A 17094-nucleotide genomic window follows, 5' to 3' on the forward strand; every position below is an offset into this window, starting at 1 on the left:
AGCGACACCTTTGTATTATGCTTCGGCACTTGATTTGGACAATGTAGCCTGTCGTTTTGCGGACCATGAGACCAGATTATCACCCAAATAAACACAATACCCTAATGTGGAGCGCCGAGTGTCCGGGCAACCAGCCCAATCGACATCTGTGTATGATGTAAGGCTCGTAGGTGTAGAACGGTACAAATGTAATCCATGATCAAAAGTGCCTTTGATATATATGATAATACGCTTAAGAGCGTTATAATGAGGTTCCCTAGGAGCATGCATGAATAGACAAACCTGCTGAACGACATAGGCAATGTCAGGTCTGGTGAAAGTGAGGTACTGAAGGGCACCTGCAAGGCTCCTGTAGGGAGAGGGATCCTGCATTGGCTCACCATCGTGAGCGCTAAGCTTCGACTTAGTGTCGACGGGTGTAACAACCGGTTTGCAATTATCCATTTTAGCCCTGTGAATAATTTCCTCTACATACTTACTCTGACAAAGGATCATAGAGTTCTTTGTGCGGGTGACAGAAATTCCCAGAAGATAACTCAACTTCCCTAAATCAGTCATGGAGAATTCGAATTGAGAAGAGCAATTATATCACTCTTGAGCTGTTCTAAGGAAGCTGTAAGGATAATGTCATCAACTTAAATCAAGAGATATACAACATTAGCACCATGTCGCAAAATAAAGAGGGAATTATCACTTTGCTGCATACAAAACCAATCTTCAAGAGAAAATTAGCAAACCGTTGGTACCAAGCACGGGGGGGGGGGGGGGGGGGGGGGGCTGTTTAAGACCGTAAAGAGACCGATTGAGTCGACAAACATGAGTGGGAGCACCGGGATTAAAAAATCTCGGTGGTTGATGCATATAAATCGTTTCTTTGAGGTCACCATGAAGAAACACATTTTTCACATCTAACTGATGAATAGGCCAATCTCTACCCAGAGCAATACTCAAGACTGTATGAATAGTCGCCGGTCTCACCACAGGACTAAAAGTTTCATCACAATCAACACCAACCTGTTGAGACTTGCCATTGACAACAAGTCTTGCTTTGTGTCTCTCCAATTCACCATTTTCCCTGTATTTGTGCTTAAACAACCATATACAACAAATAATATTGACCCCCTCTGGTCTTGGAACAAGATCCCAAGTATGCTGGTTAGTAAGAGCATTAAATTCCTTATTCATGGCAACATTCCAGTTATGGTCAAGAATGGCTAATTTTGGATTTTTGGGAAGAGGAGAAATAGCGGGAACCACAATATTGGCTTGATATTTGGGGTTTGACTTAAAAATCCTAACCTTAGCACGAGTTGGCATGGAGTGGGAAGGCTGTAGAGTAGGCCTAGATTGAGGAGTAGGGACTGGAGTTGGGCTCGGCAGAGAACCGAATTGAAATGATGGTGATAAGGTGAGTGAGATGGGCTAGTGGGTGAAGGAGGTGGACTGGGCAGGGGGGTCCGCGGTTGGGCCGCGGCCTGCTGGGTAATACCGCAGCCCACCTGTGGTTCGGACTGTGGAGTGTGGGTATTGTTGCGTGATTGTTTGAGGATTGGGCTGCGTGTGTGGGCTAGGGAGGGATTGATGTTGCACGTAAAGCGGGTGCAAATCAGTAGAGGAATTTGACTCCAAAAATTCATATTCATGGTCTTTAAAATTTTGAAGGTTAGAAAAAGGAAATTGGTCCTCAACAAAAGTCACGTGGCGAGAAATGATTATTTTATTTGAAGAAAGATCATAACACAAATAACTTTTATGATTAGACGGAAATCCCAAAAAGATAGGGGTGAGCAAACCGGGTACCCGGTCAAAATTTTAGGACCCGGACTTGGAATTGGTTGGAATCGGGTCCTAAAATTCGGAATTGGAATTGGAATTGGTTTAACCGGGTCCTAAAATTTAGGAATTGGAATTGGAACCACCGGGTACCGGTACCGGTTCCGGTTCCGGGTACCCACTTATGTATGTAATTGTTAAAATATAATACAAATTATAATTCTTATTTTAGTTAGTATCATTATTAGTGTTTAATACTTATATTTATATATGCATTAAGCTATTTGTATTCATGTTAGGTATTAATAATACTTTTTTATTGTACAAATTAGATACATTTAACATATTTTTATTATTTAAAATTTATTTAGTTTAGGATATAATGGGTAATCGGGTACCCAACCGGTTCCGGGTCCAAAATGTTGAGAATTGGAATTGGAATTGGTTATAACCGGGTCCTTAATTTATTACCCGGAATTGGAACCACCGGGTCAATCTCGGTTCCGGACCCGCCGGTTCCTAACCGGTTCCGGTTCCAATTCCAAGTACCCGGAATTTTTGCTCACCCCTACAAAAAGACACACGGAGTAGACCGAGGGGCAAGCTTATGAGGTGTCGTTGCACTTAAGTTTGGGTAGCACAGACAACCGAAAATACGAAGGTGATCATAGTTAGGGGTCATTAAAAAAAGAATGTCGGTTGGAGTGTGATTTTGTATGGTTGTAGATGGAAGAATATTGAGAATGTAAGCAACCATATGAATCGCATATACCCAAAACAAAGGAGGAAGAGGGTTATGAAAAATAATAGTACGAGACATGTTATTGATTGTGCGGATAATCCTTTCGGCTTTGCCATTTTGGGAAGAAATGTTTGGGCAAGAGAGACGAAAAACTATAACATTAGTTGCACAAAAATTTCAAAATGGAGTATTGTCAAATTCACGTCCACTGTCACTTTAAATGGTCTTAATGTTCCTTTCAAATTGAGCTTTAACATATGCTCGGAAATTAAGAAGAATTTTAAAGACTTGGGACTTGAGAAAAATCATCAAGCAACACAAGATAATATGTGTGACCCAATTTGCTAGAAATATGAGACGTCCATAAATCCATATGAATAATATCAAAGGGGGCAAAGGTAACAGTATTAGATGACTTAAAAGGAAGTCGTACATGTTTTCCCAATGGACAAGAATAGCAAAAATGAGAATTATCTCTCTTATTACAACGATTAAATTTTTGTTCCTAAATATGTCAGAAACTGATTCGCCGGGGTGTCCAAGTCTATGATGCCAAATAGAAGGAGAAATTGCAGCCAGTGAAAGATGACAAGAGCCATATGGAGCGGAAGAGGTTGAAAATGGATAGAGGTCCCCCACACCATTGCACCGAGCTAGAGTTGTCCCCGAAAGAAGGTCCTTCACAGAAAAACCAAGAGGGTCAAACTCGACAGAAACAGAATTGTCACATGCAAATTTTCTAACAGAGATTAAGTTCTTAATAATGTTAGGAACAAAGAGGACATTCTTCAGGTGAAAAGGTGGATTAGGTGAGGGAGTAGTGGTTGTGCCATAACCATAAACAGGAATACGTTTGCCATCACCAACAAAAATATATTGAGGAAAGCTCAAACTAGAGAGTTTAGAAAGAGTACCCAAGTCGCGAGTCATGTGAGAAGTGGCCCCCGTGTCCATGTACCATCCATTATCGAGGGGTTGAAGACTCATCGAGCTATAGGCTTGACCCAACTCCGTAGGAGACATTGGTAAGCTGTAACCGGGCTGACCTGCGTAGTACGCTTGGTTCTAGGCCGGGCGTGGGCCCAAGATGGAGCCCTGCTGCCCACGGTAACCACACACAAGAAACATCCAAATAACGACGGAAAAATTCCGTCGGAAACACCCTGTTTTCCGTCGGAAATTATGTCGGAACGGGTTGTCGCAATATGGCTCGTCGGAAAAAGCTGTTTTTCCGATGAAATTTCCGTCGGAAACACTATTCCGACGGAAATTCCGACGAAATTCAGTCCGTCGGAAGATATTACTTTAATCCGCCGGAAATTTTCGACAAAAATTCCGTCGGAAATTTGTTAAAAAAAAAAAAAGCCTACCCACCACCGCACCACCATCCACCACCCCACACCGCCAGCCCCCCTAACCCAAACACCAGCCCACACAAGTTCCCCTTACCCACACCACCACCCACTACCCAACCACAAAAACCTCCACCAGAACCCCTACACACCTAACCTAACCAGATCCATCCCCTAACCACCCCACCACCCACCAAAAACCACCACCGCCAACGACAAGAAACAATCACAACCCAAAAATAACAAAAAAATAAAGAAACAATTAAAATCTCAACCTTAACCCCAAAACTCGAACTCCAGCACCCACCACCCAACACAACCATGTAATTTAAAAAAACCGATAAAACAACATTATTTTTAAAAAAAAAGAGATAATACCTCAATTCGACCACACAAAACCTTGAAATTGGGTTTAGGAGGCCAAATTCGACCATGAAAACTCTAGATCTAGAGTTTTTGTGGTCGAATTTGACCTGAAAACCTTTGTTTTCATCATGAGAAGAGAAAGATAGGGCAAAACTCGATCTAATCGAAATTGTTGTTGATGTTGTCGGTGTTGGGGTTGTTGTTGATGTCAATGTTGGCGATGGTGGGGTTGTTATTGATGTCGAAGTTGTCTGTGTTGGGGTTGTTGTTGTTGTCGATGTTGGCGGTGGTGGGGTTGTTGTTGATGTCAATGTTTTGGTGGGAGATGTGAGGTGGTTGGAAGAGGGGAAAGAAAATGAAAGAAAGAGAAGATGAAAGAGAAGAGAGGAAGATAAGAAGAACGGCAGAGGAGAAGGAGGAGAAGAGAGAGAAGGAGAGAGAAGGAGAAATGGAGAAGGGGAAAGAGTGAGAAGCGGCGGGTAGGCTTTTAGGGTTTGTTTTAAAAAAAAAATTCTTTTTTTTAAAAAATTGTATTCCGTCGGAAATTACCTTTTCCGACGGATTTTTCTGTCGGAAATTACCTTTTCCGACGGATTTTTCTGTCGGAAATTTCCGACGAAATATTTATCCGTCGGAAAAGATAATTTCCGACGGATTTTCCGTTGGAAAGCACATATTCTCCGACGGATTTTTATTCCATCGGAAATTTCCGACGAATTTTCGACGGAATAAAAATCCGTCGGAAATATCGACGTTTCCGACGGATTTCTGTGTCCGTCGGAACCAGTCCGTCGTTATTTGCCTGTTTTCTAGTAGTGACCATAAGAAGAAGTTGGGCCAATGGGAAAAGGACAAGGCGGTGCAGCCCACTGACCCTGCTGCTGAGGAGCCCAGCCGTATAAGCTGCCCCACTGAGGGGCATCTGCTGGGCTTGGTTGCTATTGGGCCCTTGTTGTTGCTGGTGTTGATTATTGTTGTTGTTTGCACGAGGTTTCCCACGACCTTTCCCCTTTGCATTGCCACCACACCCCTTGCCCCTGCTGCGACCACCGCCGGCCTGCTGCTGGTCGATTGCCGGTTGATGTGATGCCGGAGGGAGGAGGTTGAGACTGCTGGGCCAAGAGAGCATGTTGGCCGGAATCGGATTGCTTATTTTGACGGGTTTCCTCCAAAATAAACATAGAGCGTGCCTTATTGAAGCTAGGGGTTGGTTCGGACTGAGAGACAATAGCAGCGACAATGTCATATTCGCCCATCGTGAGACCGGCAATAAGTTGTATAACCATCTTGCGATCGGAGACCGGACAATCAACATTAGCAAGTTGATCTACGAGGAGCTTCAGTTGCTTACAATAATCAGACATATTTGCAAAATTTTCAAGTTTCGTTTTTGCAAATTGTTCCTCCAAATACACGGCCCTTGTAATCCCCCGTATTTTCAAACTAATAAAATTATATTTATTTATTATTTATACAGATAAGTTTATTTTATTTTAATTTTATAGTTTGAATTGTTTTGATGAAAAAGTAACAATATTTTCATTATTAGTAAGCTAAATTATTAAGTCTTAATCTAAATTATAATTCTCTTTTAAGTTTATGTTAGCCCAATATTTAATCTTACTCAAGCCTATACCAATCCTACTCCTACTTGGATTAGGAAACTAAAGCCCAAATAAAAACCCCAAAACCCTCAAACCCTTCTCCTCTTACGTAAAAAAAAAAAAAATTTCATTCACCCTTTTTCCTCCTCCTTCTCTCCTCTCTCACGGTTTCACAACAACAACAAAAAAAAAGCTGCTACTGCTACTGCTTCTGCCGAGCACCACCACCGGCGCCGCCCAGCTTTCTCCGGCGACCACAGCTCCACTCGCACACCACCAATGGTTCTTTCTCCCTCCTTCCACCCTTATTTCTCCTTCTTTCTTGCTAGTTTTAAAGATCTTTATATTAATTTATATTGTTAGTTTTAATTACTTTAATCATATCATGTTTGAATTTCTTAAAAGCATGAGAAATTATCAAGTTTATAAATTATGATATGTAGTTTAAATTTTCAGATTACATAATTTGTGAAATTAGGGCTTTAAACTTGATTATTTGGGGATTTTAGGGCTAAATTCATGTTAGGGGATTGGACTAACCCTATGTTTATTATATTAGCATATAATCTTTATTGTTAGTATTAAAATTAATTTTCAGATTTGAATTATGTTTATTTTAGGGTTTAAATTGAGAATTTGAAGGTTTGATTGAGGTTTTATGAAACTAATTGAATTCTAATTATATATTTCAAGTTTAGATTGTTGTATTTATACATTCTATTATTGAATTAAATTTCCAGATTTTTAGTCTTGATTTTAAAGGTTTTAAATCATGGTTTTATGATGGAATTTTAGGGTTTTAACATACTAATCTACTAAATAATAATTATTTTAAGTAGAGATGTTTATGAGGTTGTTTTATTATCTTAAACTTAATTTTCAGATTATATCCCTTACTTTAAAGTTGCTGGAAATTCATGTTATAAGCTATATTTTCATGATTTTAACATATAAACTTATAGTTGAACTATTAAATTATTAACTTTGACTATTATGAACAATTTAAAGGTATTATTTCAATAGTTTAAGGGATTTCAAAGTAGTTTGGTATTGCTGTAAATTTAATCACTTGGGTATTGATTGAATTATTGTTGTTTGGTTTAGGAGAAGACTTTATAGAAGGTGATTTCTAGTTGGTAAAGTGGCCAAACAATTCGTTTACTTAAGGTACGTATGAGTTACGAAACCTTGCCTTTAGATGCATGTTTAGGGATGTATCGAGAACTTAGTATCATGTATTGAGAAGACTGGTCTTAATTGTTTGGTTATACATTGTGATTTCCGTATGTTGTGTATGAGACATGTTTGAGATATAAGTATATGACTACAGTTATGGGTGATGTATAAAGTGATTTTCTTATCAATTGGATATGATATGATTAATAAAGGTTATGAATTCTTTGTTGTCTATAAGTGGAATAAATTTTGATAATGGTTCCGGAGGTTAATTTTGATACTCTTTCATGAACTAATTATGATTTGAGTAGAGGGAGTTTCTTAAAGTCTTATAAGACGAGCTTAAGGTTTTGGGGTGCTTTATGCACTCAAGGTGTTTATACACCGAGGTAGTTAAAGGAATAAATAATAAATGTTGCTTGTCACTTATAAATCAAGAAATGAAATTGGAAACTTGTTTACTTGATTGAATTGATAATGGATTGATTGTATTGTTCAGGGTCCTCACAGGTTTAAAGAGAGAATTATTGGAATGAACAAAGTGGTATCTGGGAGCTTAGGTTCGATTTAATTACCACTAAAGTTACTTTAAAGTTTTTTTGGCGCCTAACGTTTTAAATCTTATGATTCTGGATTTTATGACGTGATTTAAGGTTAAACTTTAATTTCAAAAAATTATTTATTTTAATTAAAATAATTTGGCATTTTAAATAAAATATATGTATCCTTATAAATTACTATGTTATTATTTATTTTTTTTGAATTAGTTGAATCTGCGTACTTATTTTATTCTTTGAACCTTAGTATTATTTATTTAATTTTATGTGTGAGATTTGGGTAGTCTTAAGAAGGGCATATAGGACAGATAATTTCTTTTTATGTGCATTGTAATTTAATTCTTGGTGCTATTTATTTTGAATGTAGTTATTATGCAAATTATATTTAATTGTATATGTTTTATAAAATCATGCAAATTTGGGTATTGTGATCACCTAGAATCATGTGTAAGGATTAAATAATACAATATAGATTAATTTGTGATGATTTGTGCAATGTAATGTGTATGTATGGATGATCATTATATGAAGCATGTAATTATGTGACTATTTGTTTATGCTTATTTAATGATGTTATTTATTTGGTGCTTTAGGTTATTGGTGAGATCTATATTTTTATTATTTGATATCTCCTTTAATCTTTGCAACCAATGAGTGTTTATTTGAGAAACCTTATGATCAAATTAGGAATATACTTGGAGAATTGATGATATATATTTGGTGATGATTAACTACACGAGAGGAGTGTATGAATTTTGCTTTGGTCAAGCCGCCATACTTTAAGGAGAGTGGAGACCCTGCTTTTCTGTAGAACTAGGTAGTGAAAGATGAGTTTTTGTTGCTTTGAATTGCCATGAGAATTTAAGGAGCATAACTTTGGTGGAAAGAGAATAGAGATACGCTTCGTGAGACAATTGACTTTCGTTGGAGAATCCAGATCCGTTTTTGTCAGCAGGACCCGAATCCGAGCCGGATCCGTCGGGTCCACAATTTGAAGACCCAGATCCGTGAAAAACGGATCTGGATCCACGGATCCGGGTCGGGTCCAGATCCATTGCTATCCCTAATTGAGCATCTTGTTGGTCAAGGCTAACGCTGATATATATGGTTTTTGATGTTAGGGACGGTGAAGGCCGGATGGAAAGGGGGGTTGTGACAGAGGAGGAGGGGTATCATCACCAGCCATAGACGGTTGAAGAGGAGGAGGAGAGACGGTGGTGATGGTGGTAGACGGCTAAGGATTGTTTTTAGGGTTTGGAGAGAAGAGAAAGAAAAACCCTAGATAGAATCTGATACCATGTAGAATGGTATAATTCTCCTTGGTTAGAGTATTCTCATTAATCAATATATATAGGTGTGTTCAACCTAAATATGAGAGGTCTAATTACACAAGATATAATTTACAGAATATTGACAAGATAATATATAAATCTATTATCTAACATATCCCTTTTCCGTTTTTTCATTTTAATTAATTATTTTAATTTTTTAATTCATAAGCTAATGCTTATATGAGTGAAGGTGAATTATAAAAAAAAAAAGTTGTGAGAAATATTGATGAGTAGCGGGAATGTCAGTGGGGCGGGTCAAGTAGGAGACTCGCCCCATCCCCACCCCACTGGGGCGGGGATGGGTCTCGGTTTGGCGGGGGGTAGGACGGGGATGGGGATAAAAACCATACCCGCCATGGGTGATGGGGCGGGGATTGATTTTAAGTTGTACCCGCCCCCCCCCCCCCACCTCATACCCACATATATATATACTTTTATACTATTTTATAAAATAATTACGTGAAATAGAATATTAATTATAATACTTTATACTACACTTATATTATAAACAAAAATGTGTGTAATATTAAGAATTTTTTTTTTTAAATATTATGATTTGTTTTAATTATGTAGGATTGTGTATTTTAGAGACGGAGATTAGGTGGGTCTTGGGTGGGGATTAGGCGGGTATTTGGTGGGGATTAGGTGGGGATGGATATCCAAGTGGAGGGTGGGGCGGGGATGGTTTTGGAGTTGTACCCGCCGGGGTGAGGATGGGTTTGAATATTAGACCCGCTGCGGGGATGGGGATGGGGATAGGGATGAAAATGTTAGGTGGGGATGGGGATGGGAAGTAGGGATGTCAGTGGGGCAGGTCAAATAGGAGACCCGCCCTATCCCCACCCCAGTGGGGCGAGGATGGGTCTCGGTTTGGCGGGTGGTGGGGAGGGGATGGGGATAAAAACCATACCCGCCATGGGTGATAGGGCGGGGGTGGATTTTAAGTTGTACCCGCCCCATCCCCCCCCCCCCCCCCGCCCTACCCGCCCCATCCTCACCTCATACCTACATCTATATATCTTAACAAGCAAAATTATATATTTTATAAAATAATAACGTGAAATAAAATATTAGTTATTATACTTTGTACTACACTTATATTATAAATAAAAATGTGCGTAATATTAAAATGTTTTTTTTTAATTATAATGTGTATTAAGTACGTAGGATTGTGTATTTGAGAGACGGGTCTTAGGTGGGGATTAGGCGGGTCTTTGGTGGGGATTAGGTGGGGATGAATATCCAAGTGTAGGGTGGGGCGGGGATGGTTTTGGTGTTGTACCCGCCGGGGCGGGGATGGGATGAACATTGGACCCGCTGCGGGGATAGGGATGGGGATGGAGATGAAAATTTTAGGTGGGGATGGGGATGGGGATGTGAAGGCGAACATTCGCCCCACCCCGCCCCATTGACATCCCTAATAGGCAGGCCAACATCCGCCCCTCCCCGCCCCATTGACATCCCTAATGAGTAGATCGTAGATATGTGTTATTTTTTTAATACCATACGGTTTTCGTACCTAAGAAAAACAAAAGATTGAGAATATTATTCATTTTCTAATTTAATGACCCCATGCTTAGAAGTTTTGATTACATTATTCTATTTCTATTTTGTTTTGAGGACATTACATTCTTCTGTTTTTCTAAATTTAGTGTTAAAGTTAAAACTTGTCAACTAAAAAACAGAGAAATAGTGTATAACTTATATACTACCTCCGTTTCATAAAATCTGTAACAAAGGGCCGTGCACAATCGCCAAGGCAAAACTTCTTAAGCAAAGATTAGTAAACAAAAGGGCATGTGATTAATTGGATGAGAGAGAACATAACCCCACCACAACCACCCAAAACCCAACCAGCGCACCACCACCAGACCACTGCACCAAACCACTAGCACCACCAGACCACCAACACCACAACCAGACCACCAACACCACCAGACCACCAACGCACAAACCAACCTCACCACCACCAATCACCTCACACAACCACCCAAAACCCATCCAACCAACTCGCACCACCACCAACAACCCACCCAACCACCAACGAACCAAGACCCCAACTCACCACCAAAGAACCAAAACCCCCACTTACCACCACCAACGAACCCACCCAACCAAATTGCAAACCCCAAATCGCAACCTAATCGCAGACCTCCCCCCCCCAAAATCGCAGACCTTCGAATAATCGCACAACCCCGGCCCCCAAATCGCAGACCCCCTAATCGCAGACCCCCAAATCGCCGCGAACTCGCAGGGTGACGTGAAAGGGGTGAACGACGACAGCTTTGAACGGGGAAACAGAGGCAGCGGTTTTGTGATGGTGGTGGTTTCGTGGTTGTGAGTGAAGAGAGCGACTTGAACTGAGTGGTGGTGTCGTGCTGTTGGTGGTGGTGTTGTGCTGTTGGTGGTGGTTCATAGGGAGGAGAGAGAAAAAATGGTGATGTTTGTGGTGGATGTGGTTGTGAGGGTGGAGAGAGAATGTGGGTTAGGGTTTTAATTAAGGATAAATTAATTTGGGTTAAAGAGTTAATATGTTATTTATTGTAGTTAAGTATAATTTAGTAAGGGTATGGTGGTAATTTTACACAAAAAAATTTACTAAAAGGGGAAACTTTTGGTTTGTTGCACATAATGTGTAGTTTCCATTTTAGGAAATTGTTGCAGATTTTATGAAACGAAGGTAGTAGTTATTTTTTTCTTGCTTATATATGTTCTACGGAGTAATTGTGTTAAATACGGGTTTAGGCCGCACCCACAACCAAGAAAGAGAGTCCACTTCACAAGTCCAAGGAGATTCCATCCCAAAATCATATGAAAATAAGAGTAGCCCCTTAACCTTATTGAAGTGATTAACTCTTTCTTTTTCAACCAATGTGGGACAGCCATTTACATGTGGTAATACTTAGGAGATCTATTTTTCAGCAAATTGTCTAGCATTATTGAAAACCATATCTCCATAATAATGCAAAAGTAAGCATCCTTAATTCCCTATGGACCTTATGGTGTTATGCATGCACCTAATTTCTTTTAGCATAACTAGATTTACATAAATCATAAGAGAAATTACAAAAGTTAAAATTAAACATCTTGACCTAATTAATATCCTGAATTATTAAAAACATTGAAACTCAAATCCTTGGTTAAGAAAAGCCCCACTTATCCACACTTTCATGTTAGGCAAGTTAAATTCCTCCCTACATTTTGCAACCTGTTCCAAACAAAGTTCATGTGTTAGATTGTAACGATTTCGATCAACCAAAATGTATAAAATTGAAATGGAAGATTATAGGTAAAATAAATCAAAGAAATTACATTTAGGGTAAATGTGAGTACGAATTGCTCGTATAGAGTGCTTAAGCTTGAATTTCGAATTGTAAACGTAGTCAAAGAATCAAGCGCCTTGTAAAGGGACGCTGCTACACCTTGTCCTTTGTTACTCACCACCTTCACATAAAATTCTCTTTCTTCAATTTGAAGCACATCCATCTACATTACATTCAACAATATGGTTAATTATCGAATCAATAAATACTCATACTGAGCTAATGTCATTCGGATTAAGCTGTCATATAATGTTGATTTCAAGTTACACTATTAACGTGACTAACAAGAACAAATAATACGAGTAGAAGGGATGTTTTATCTTAAGAACGTACTTGCATAATCATCTTACAAACCGGAAGAAAGTTGTCAAGGGAAGCATTTTTCTTAGGGGTATCAGCATAACCTTGGCTTCTCTCAGCAGCTTTCAAAGATGATTCAAGGCCTTCTATTTGAGATTTTAGCTTCTTTGATTGCATTTGCAAGTCTTGCACATACAACACCGCGTCGCCAACTATGGATGCCTTGTCCATCTAGAACAAATAATAAGTATGGTTATTTTCCAGTAAACATAAAATTGACACAACAAAACATAAATTGACAATATAAATAATGAAAATAAAATTGAATTATAATAATACTTTTTTTTTTTGACGGGATATAATAATACTTTTAATCATTATATCTTGATATAATACTTCATAATCATAACTTTATTTGATATTATACTCTATAATAATGTGCTTTCAAAATAACTGCCTATTATACGAATCAAAATTTAAAACCTTCAACTACAAAGATTACAAGTAACATAAATAAATGTACCCATTTATCTTAGAACACGACATATCATTTTAAAAATAATTAGTAAAGATTAATTTAATTTAAGATCAAACATGCACCCCATAAATGGAATTTGATATGTAGTAGATGGTAGAAGATTTATGATTATAATTTTGAATGCCGCGTTATTTCTATAAATAATGTAATGAACTTTTATAGTATGCTCATTTGTCTTGTTTAATACAACAACTATGGTGGTTTGTCTCAATATTCTGAATTATTGCATGTGAAACCGTATCAAAAACTCGAAATAGCAAATCTGCAGATCTCTTGGCTTGCTTTTAAAATTCCATGAATCGAACCTAGTCTCTTTTATTTATTTATCCTATATTTTTATTTAATTATTTATTTATTTATTTATCATTAGAAAAAAAAAGGCATTAGAAAATAAAAAATTATACCCTGCACTTGAGAGGAATGCCATGTTAATGTTATTACTACAGATGTCTCAATAATGATACATGAATTTTGAACTATGTGCTCATCATATTATATATTTGTATTATATTATGAATGAACTAAGTCCAATTTAATATTCCCTTAATAAAAATAGTTTAATTTTTTTATACCAGTACAATTTTGGGTTTCAATTTTTTTTTTTTTTTTTTTTTTAGTGGAGAATAAAATCGTATATGCTTTCCTTTTTGTTTTATCACTATCCAACTTTGTTGCACTCTCATTGTCATAATTTTACAAATCAATTTATTTATTAAAAGTCATACGTCATTTACAAATGAAATCTAATTAACAAATACATAAAATAGATACAAATAAAGGTTTCTTTATTTTATCATCCATTCATTGTCATTTCATCATCTTTCTCTCCCTTATTTTCTTTTATAGGCAATTTTTTTTAAAAGGTTTCATAGGCATTTTCATTTTCAAAGCCAATAAAAATTTTAAAAAATTGCTTTAGTGGTTAAGTTGACTAGTGTAATTTCTAACTTCTATGTGTGGTATATTCCCCTTTTTAAGTAGCTCCAAAATGTTTGCAGGGTTTCCCTTTATAGCACTGTCTAATTTTGTTTATGTATTGTTCCTAAAAAAAACATAAAAGAATCATCACTCACAAAGTAGAATAACCATAGTGTGTGTTAGGTAATTAGCTTGACACAAATAAATAAATAAATCAATAAATCAATAAATAAATAAATAATAAATAAACTATGTAATTCTTACGGAAATATTAATACACAAATAAGTATAAATAAATCTTCCTTCAAAAAAAATAAGTATACATAAAGCCTTTTTTTTTTTTTACATATATAAATCTTTAATATTTTTTTTGGTATTCTCACACGGTTCACCCTTTTAGTTAATCCAGATTCTAGACTTAATTTTGGGTGGTTAATTAGTTTGACTTGAATACTATTGCAAATTTAGGAGATATCTCTTTCCTCATACTATCAATCAATACTTCTTTTCATACTAAAATAAATAAATAAATATATAAATAAATAAATAAAACCAATACTTAATTTTAGAATGAGAGATGTGGAAGCCTAATATTGTAGTTTTACTTGTGTAAGATTCTATGAAGAGATGTACTTCTAGAATTTGGCTACTAGGGATTTTTGCGCACTCTAGTACGTTAAACTGAGCTTTTATATGTTTTTATCAAGACTATTACTCCGTACAATGTTTCTAGAGAAAAAAAAAAACATTATACTTCGTATTAGTTATTTATAAAAATGGCCAAACGCTATTAATGGTGTAATTAGATTGAATTCTCAATTTATGAGAGTAATTTGCTCTCTAACATGCATAAGATAATATAATTTAGTCTAAGAATTACACGTGTCATAAAATAACTTATAAGCCTCAAATAATTCTCTATAAAAAAAAAAAAAAATTAGGTGAAAATTTTAAAGTTACCCGTAACATCAAAACAACATAAGAATACGTAAGTTTGACAGTAACTAACATCGTAAAAAAAATACGAATATTTGGTAAAACAAATATTTAATCATCTAATAAACATACCTTAGTGATATTAGGAACCAAGGCACGAAGGGCATAGAGCTTCTCCTTCATCCTTCCTCTCCTCTTCCTCTCCGAAACCAACGTCCTCGATCGATCGAGCTTCCCCTTCTTCGACGTATTCTTCGTAGTAGCCGAAGAATGCTCCCCGGCCTCCAAGTTATCATCATCGTCTTCATCATCCTCCTCCTCCTCTTCGCCGCCTCTACCCGTGTCATCGTCGAACCCGGACAACGAATTGAGCATAGTGTTGTTGGTACAAGACATAGTTGGTGAACTAAAATTGTTAAAAACATTGTTATCTTGGGAAAGTGGGTAGAAATTCATGCTATAATTATCAGAAACATCATTATTATTATTATTTCTAGTAAAAGAAAGAGGATCAAAGTTTTGATTAACACAAATACTAGAAGGATCAGAGGTTTCAGATCCTCTTAACATTTCAATAACATGATTAAAATTAATGTCATTTTCAACAAAATCAAGGCTAAAATCATGGATTAGTGGTAATGATGGGGTGGAAGAATTGGAATCATCCATGATTGCTAGATTTTTTGTGGGAAAAAGTCAGAGAGAAAGAGAGAAAAGAGTGTGTTGACCTTTTTTGCAAGTTCATTGATGTTCTTATTTATACTTAGCGGATTAGAGGGGTATACTAATTTTTTATACTAATTATTTTTTTTATAGTTAAAAGCTTCTTACACATTTTATTTTATTTTATTTTATTTTTTTGATTTTTAATTTTTAATTTTTTTATTTTTTTTGGTTTCAGAAAGAAACGAAATTTGATTCATGAAGGCATTTTCGTGAATAAATCAACAAATTTTTCAATATTGCGGGCTTCTCAATTGAATAAAGTTGAGTAAAGTTGTTTGTTTCTCACTATGAAAAATTGGGGCTTCCTCTCTTATTAGCTAATTTGATCTAAATGTTTTTTTTTAAGAGGGGACTTAATTAATAAAAAGGGGTAAATAATACGAAGTACATTATATATCTTAATTATTGTTATAATAAATCATTAGATATAAAGATTAAAACTTATAAGTATCAACTCAAGTTGCTACTGTTTCAATACAGTAGTATAATGTTTCAATAGTATAAATTAAGTACTTAATAAAATTATATTGTTAGAATACTTAGAATCTAGGTTGATCTTTGAGTGCCCCGTGATGATGTTTATTTAGTTTGGGCAACCGTTTTAAGTTGATGAAATGCTTAATTATGCAACTAATGCAAAGTATTTAAGAAAAAAAAAAAAAAAAAAAAAGAGAATGCAAAGTATGTATTTGAGAGTATTAAATAAACTCGTTATTTTATGCTTGCTTAAACTACCAATTATTCTATTTTACCAACTTCTCAAGTTCAATACTTAACTTTGATTGGTATGGACTAGTTAGCTACCACTTTGTTAGTGAACCACGCACATTAATTCCTTGTATTGAATTTGTTTATTTTTCTTGTGTAAGAAGTTATAAAACAATTTAGGGTAATACTATATGTAGTCCTAAGACCGAGTTATATATAAGCATTAAATATACTATTGGAAATGGTATAAAATTAGGAATTCATAACAAAAACACGCGTAAATCAGTGTAATTAGTGTTTATATTTTCATGATTTCTTAACTTTTAACGATTTTCAAGGCTAAATTTAATTCTTAACTTGTACGAGTAACAATTTATTAGTCTTTTTTTATATATAAATAATCAATCTGCCAATAAATACAAAGTACATGTAAATATGTAATATGTACACTCTCTATTCCTTTAAGTTGATCTGTCCCTTTTTTTTTTTTTTTTTAAAAAAAAAAAAAAAAAAATTTGGTCGATTTGTGTATAGTTTTCTCCACAAAGCTTTCTCCTATTTCTTTTTTTTTTTTTTCCATATTATGACAAAGATAAATTATCCTTTTATCCTTCCATACACATAGGTCTATTTAACCTGTTTGATAAACCCCTTAAGTTTAAATATCCTTAGTTGGTTACTCATGAAAGAACGAAACTCAAGAAATCAAAAGTAGATTAAAAGAGTAACAATGTAATCATTGGA

The 17094-nt window shown here is 36.1% G+C and overlaps 2 protein-coding genes across 2 annotated transcripts; both read right to left on the bottom strand.

Moving 5' to 3' along the window:
* Nucleotides 1-5201: 5201 nt before the first annotated feature.
* On the bottom strand, nt 5202-5597 carry LOC145619576 (uncharacterized). Its single transcript, XM_081674290.1, has one exon. It carries the CDS (start codon nt 5595-5597, stop codon nt 5202-5204), a length of 396 nt encoding a protein of 131 aa, XP_081530416.1.
* A 6384-nt stretch (nt 5598-11981) lies between these two features.
* On the bottom strand, nt 11982-15585 carry LOC145621285 (transcription factor FER-LIKE IRON DEFICIENCY-INDUCED TRANSCRIPTION FACTOR-like). Its single transcript, XM_081676029.1, has 4 exons — nt 15049-15585; nt 12558-12755; nt 12214-12387; nt 11982-12109 (listed from the first exon to the last, which is right to left on the bottom strand). Exons 1-4 carry the CDS (start codon nt 15583-15585, stop codon nt 12014-12016), a joined length of 1005 nt encoding a protein of 334 aa, XP_081532155.1. The 3' UTR covers nt 11982-12013.
* Between the last annotated feature and the right edge of the window lie 1509 nt (nt 15586-17094).

The sequence above is a fragment of the Chenopodium album genome, chromosome 27, assembly GCF_948465745.1.
Source record: "Chenopodium album chromosome 27, dcCheAlbu1.1, whole genome shotgun sequence".
Classification (NCBI taxonomy): Eukaryota; Viridiplantae; Streptophyta; class Magnoliopsida; order Caryophyllales; family Amaranthaceae; genus Chenopodium; species Chenopodium album.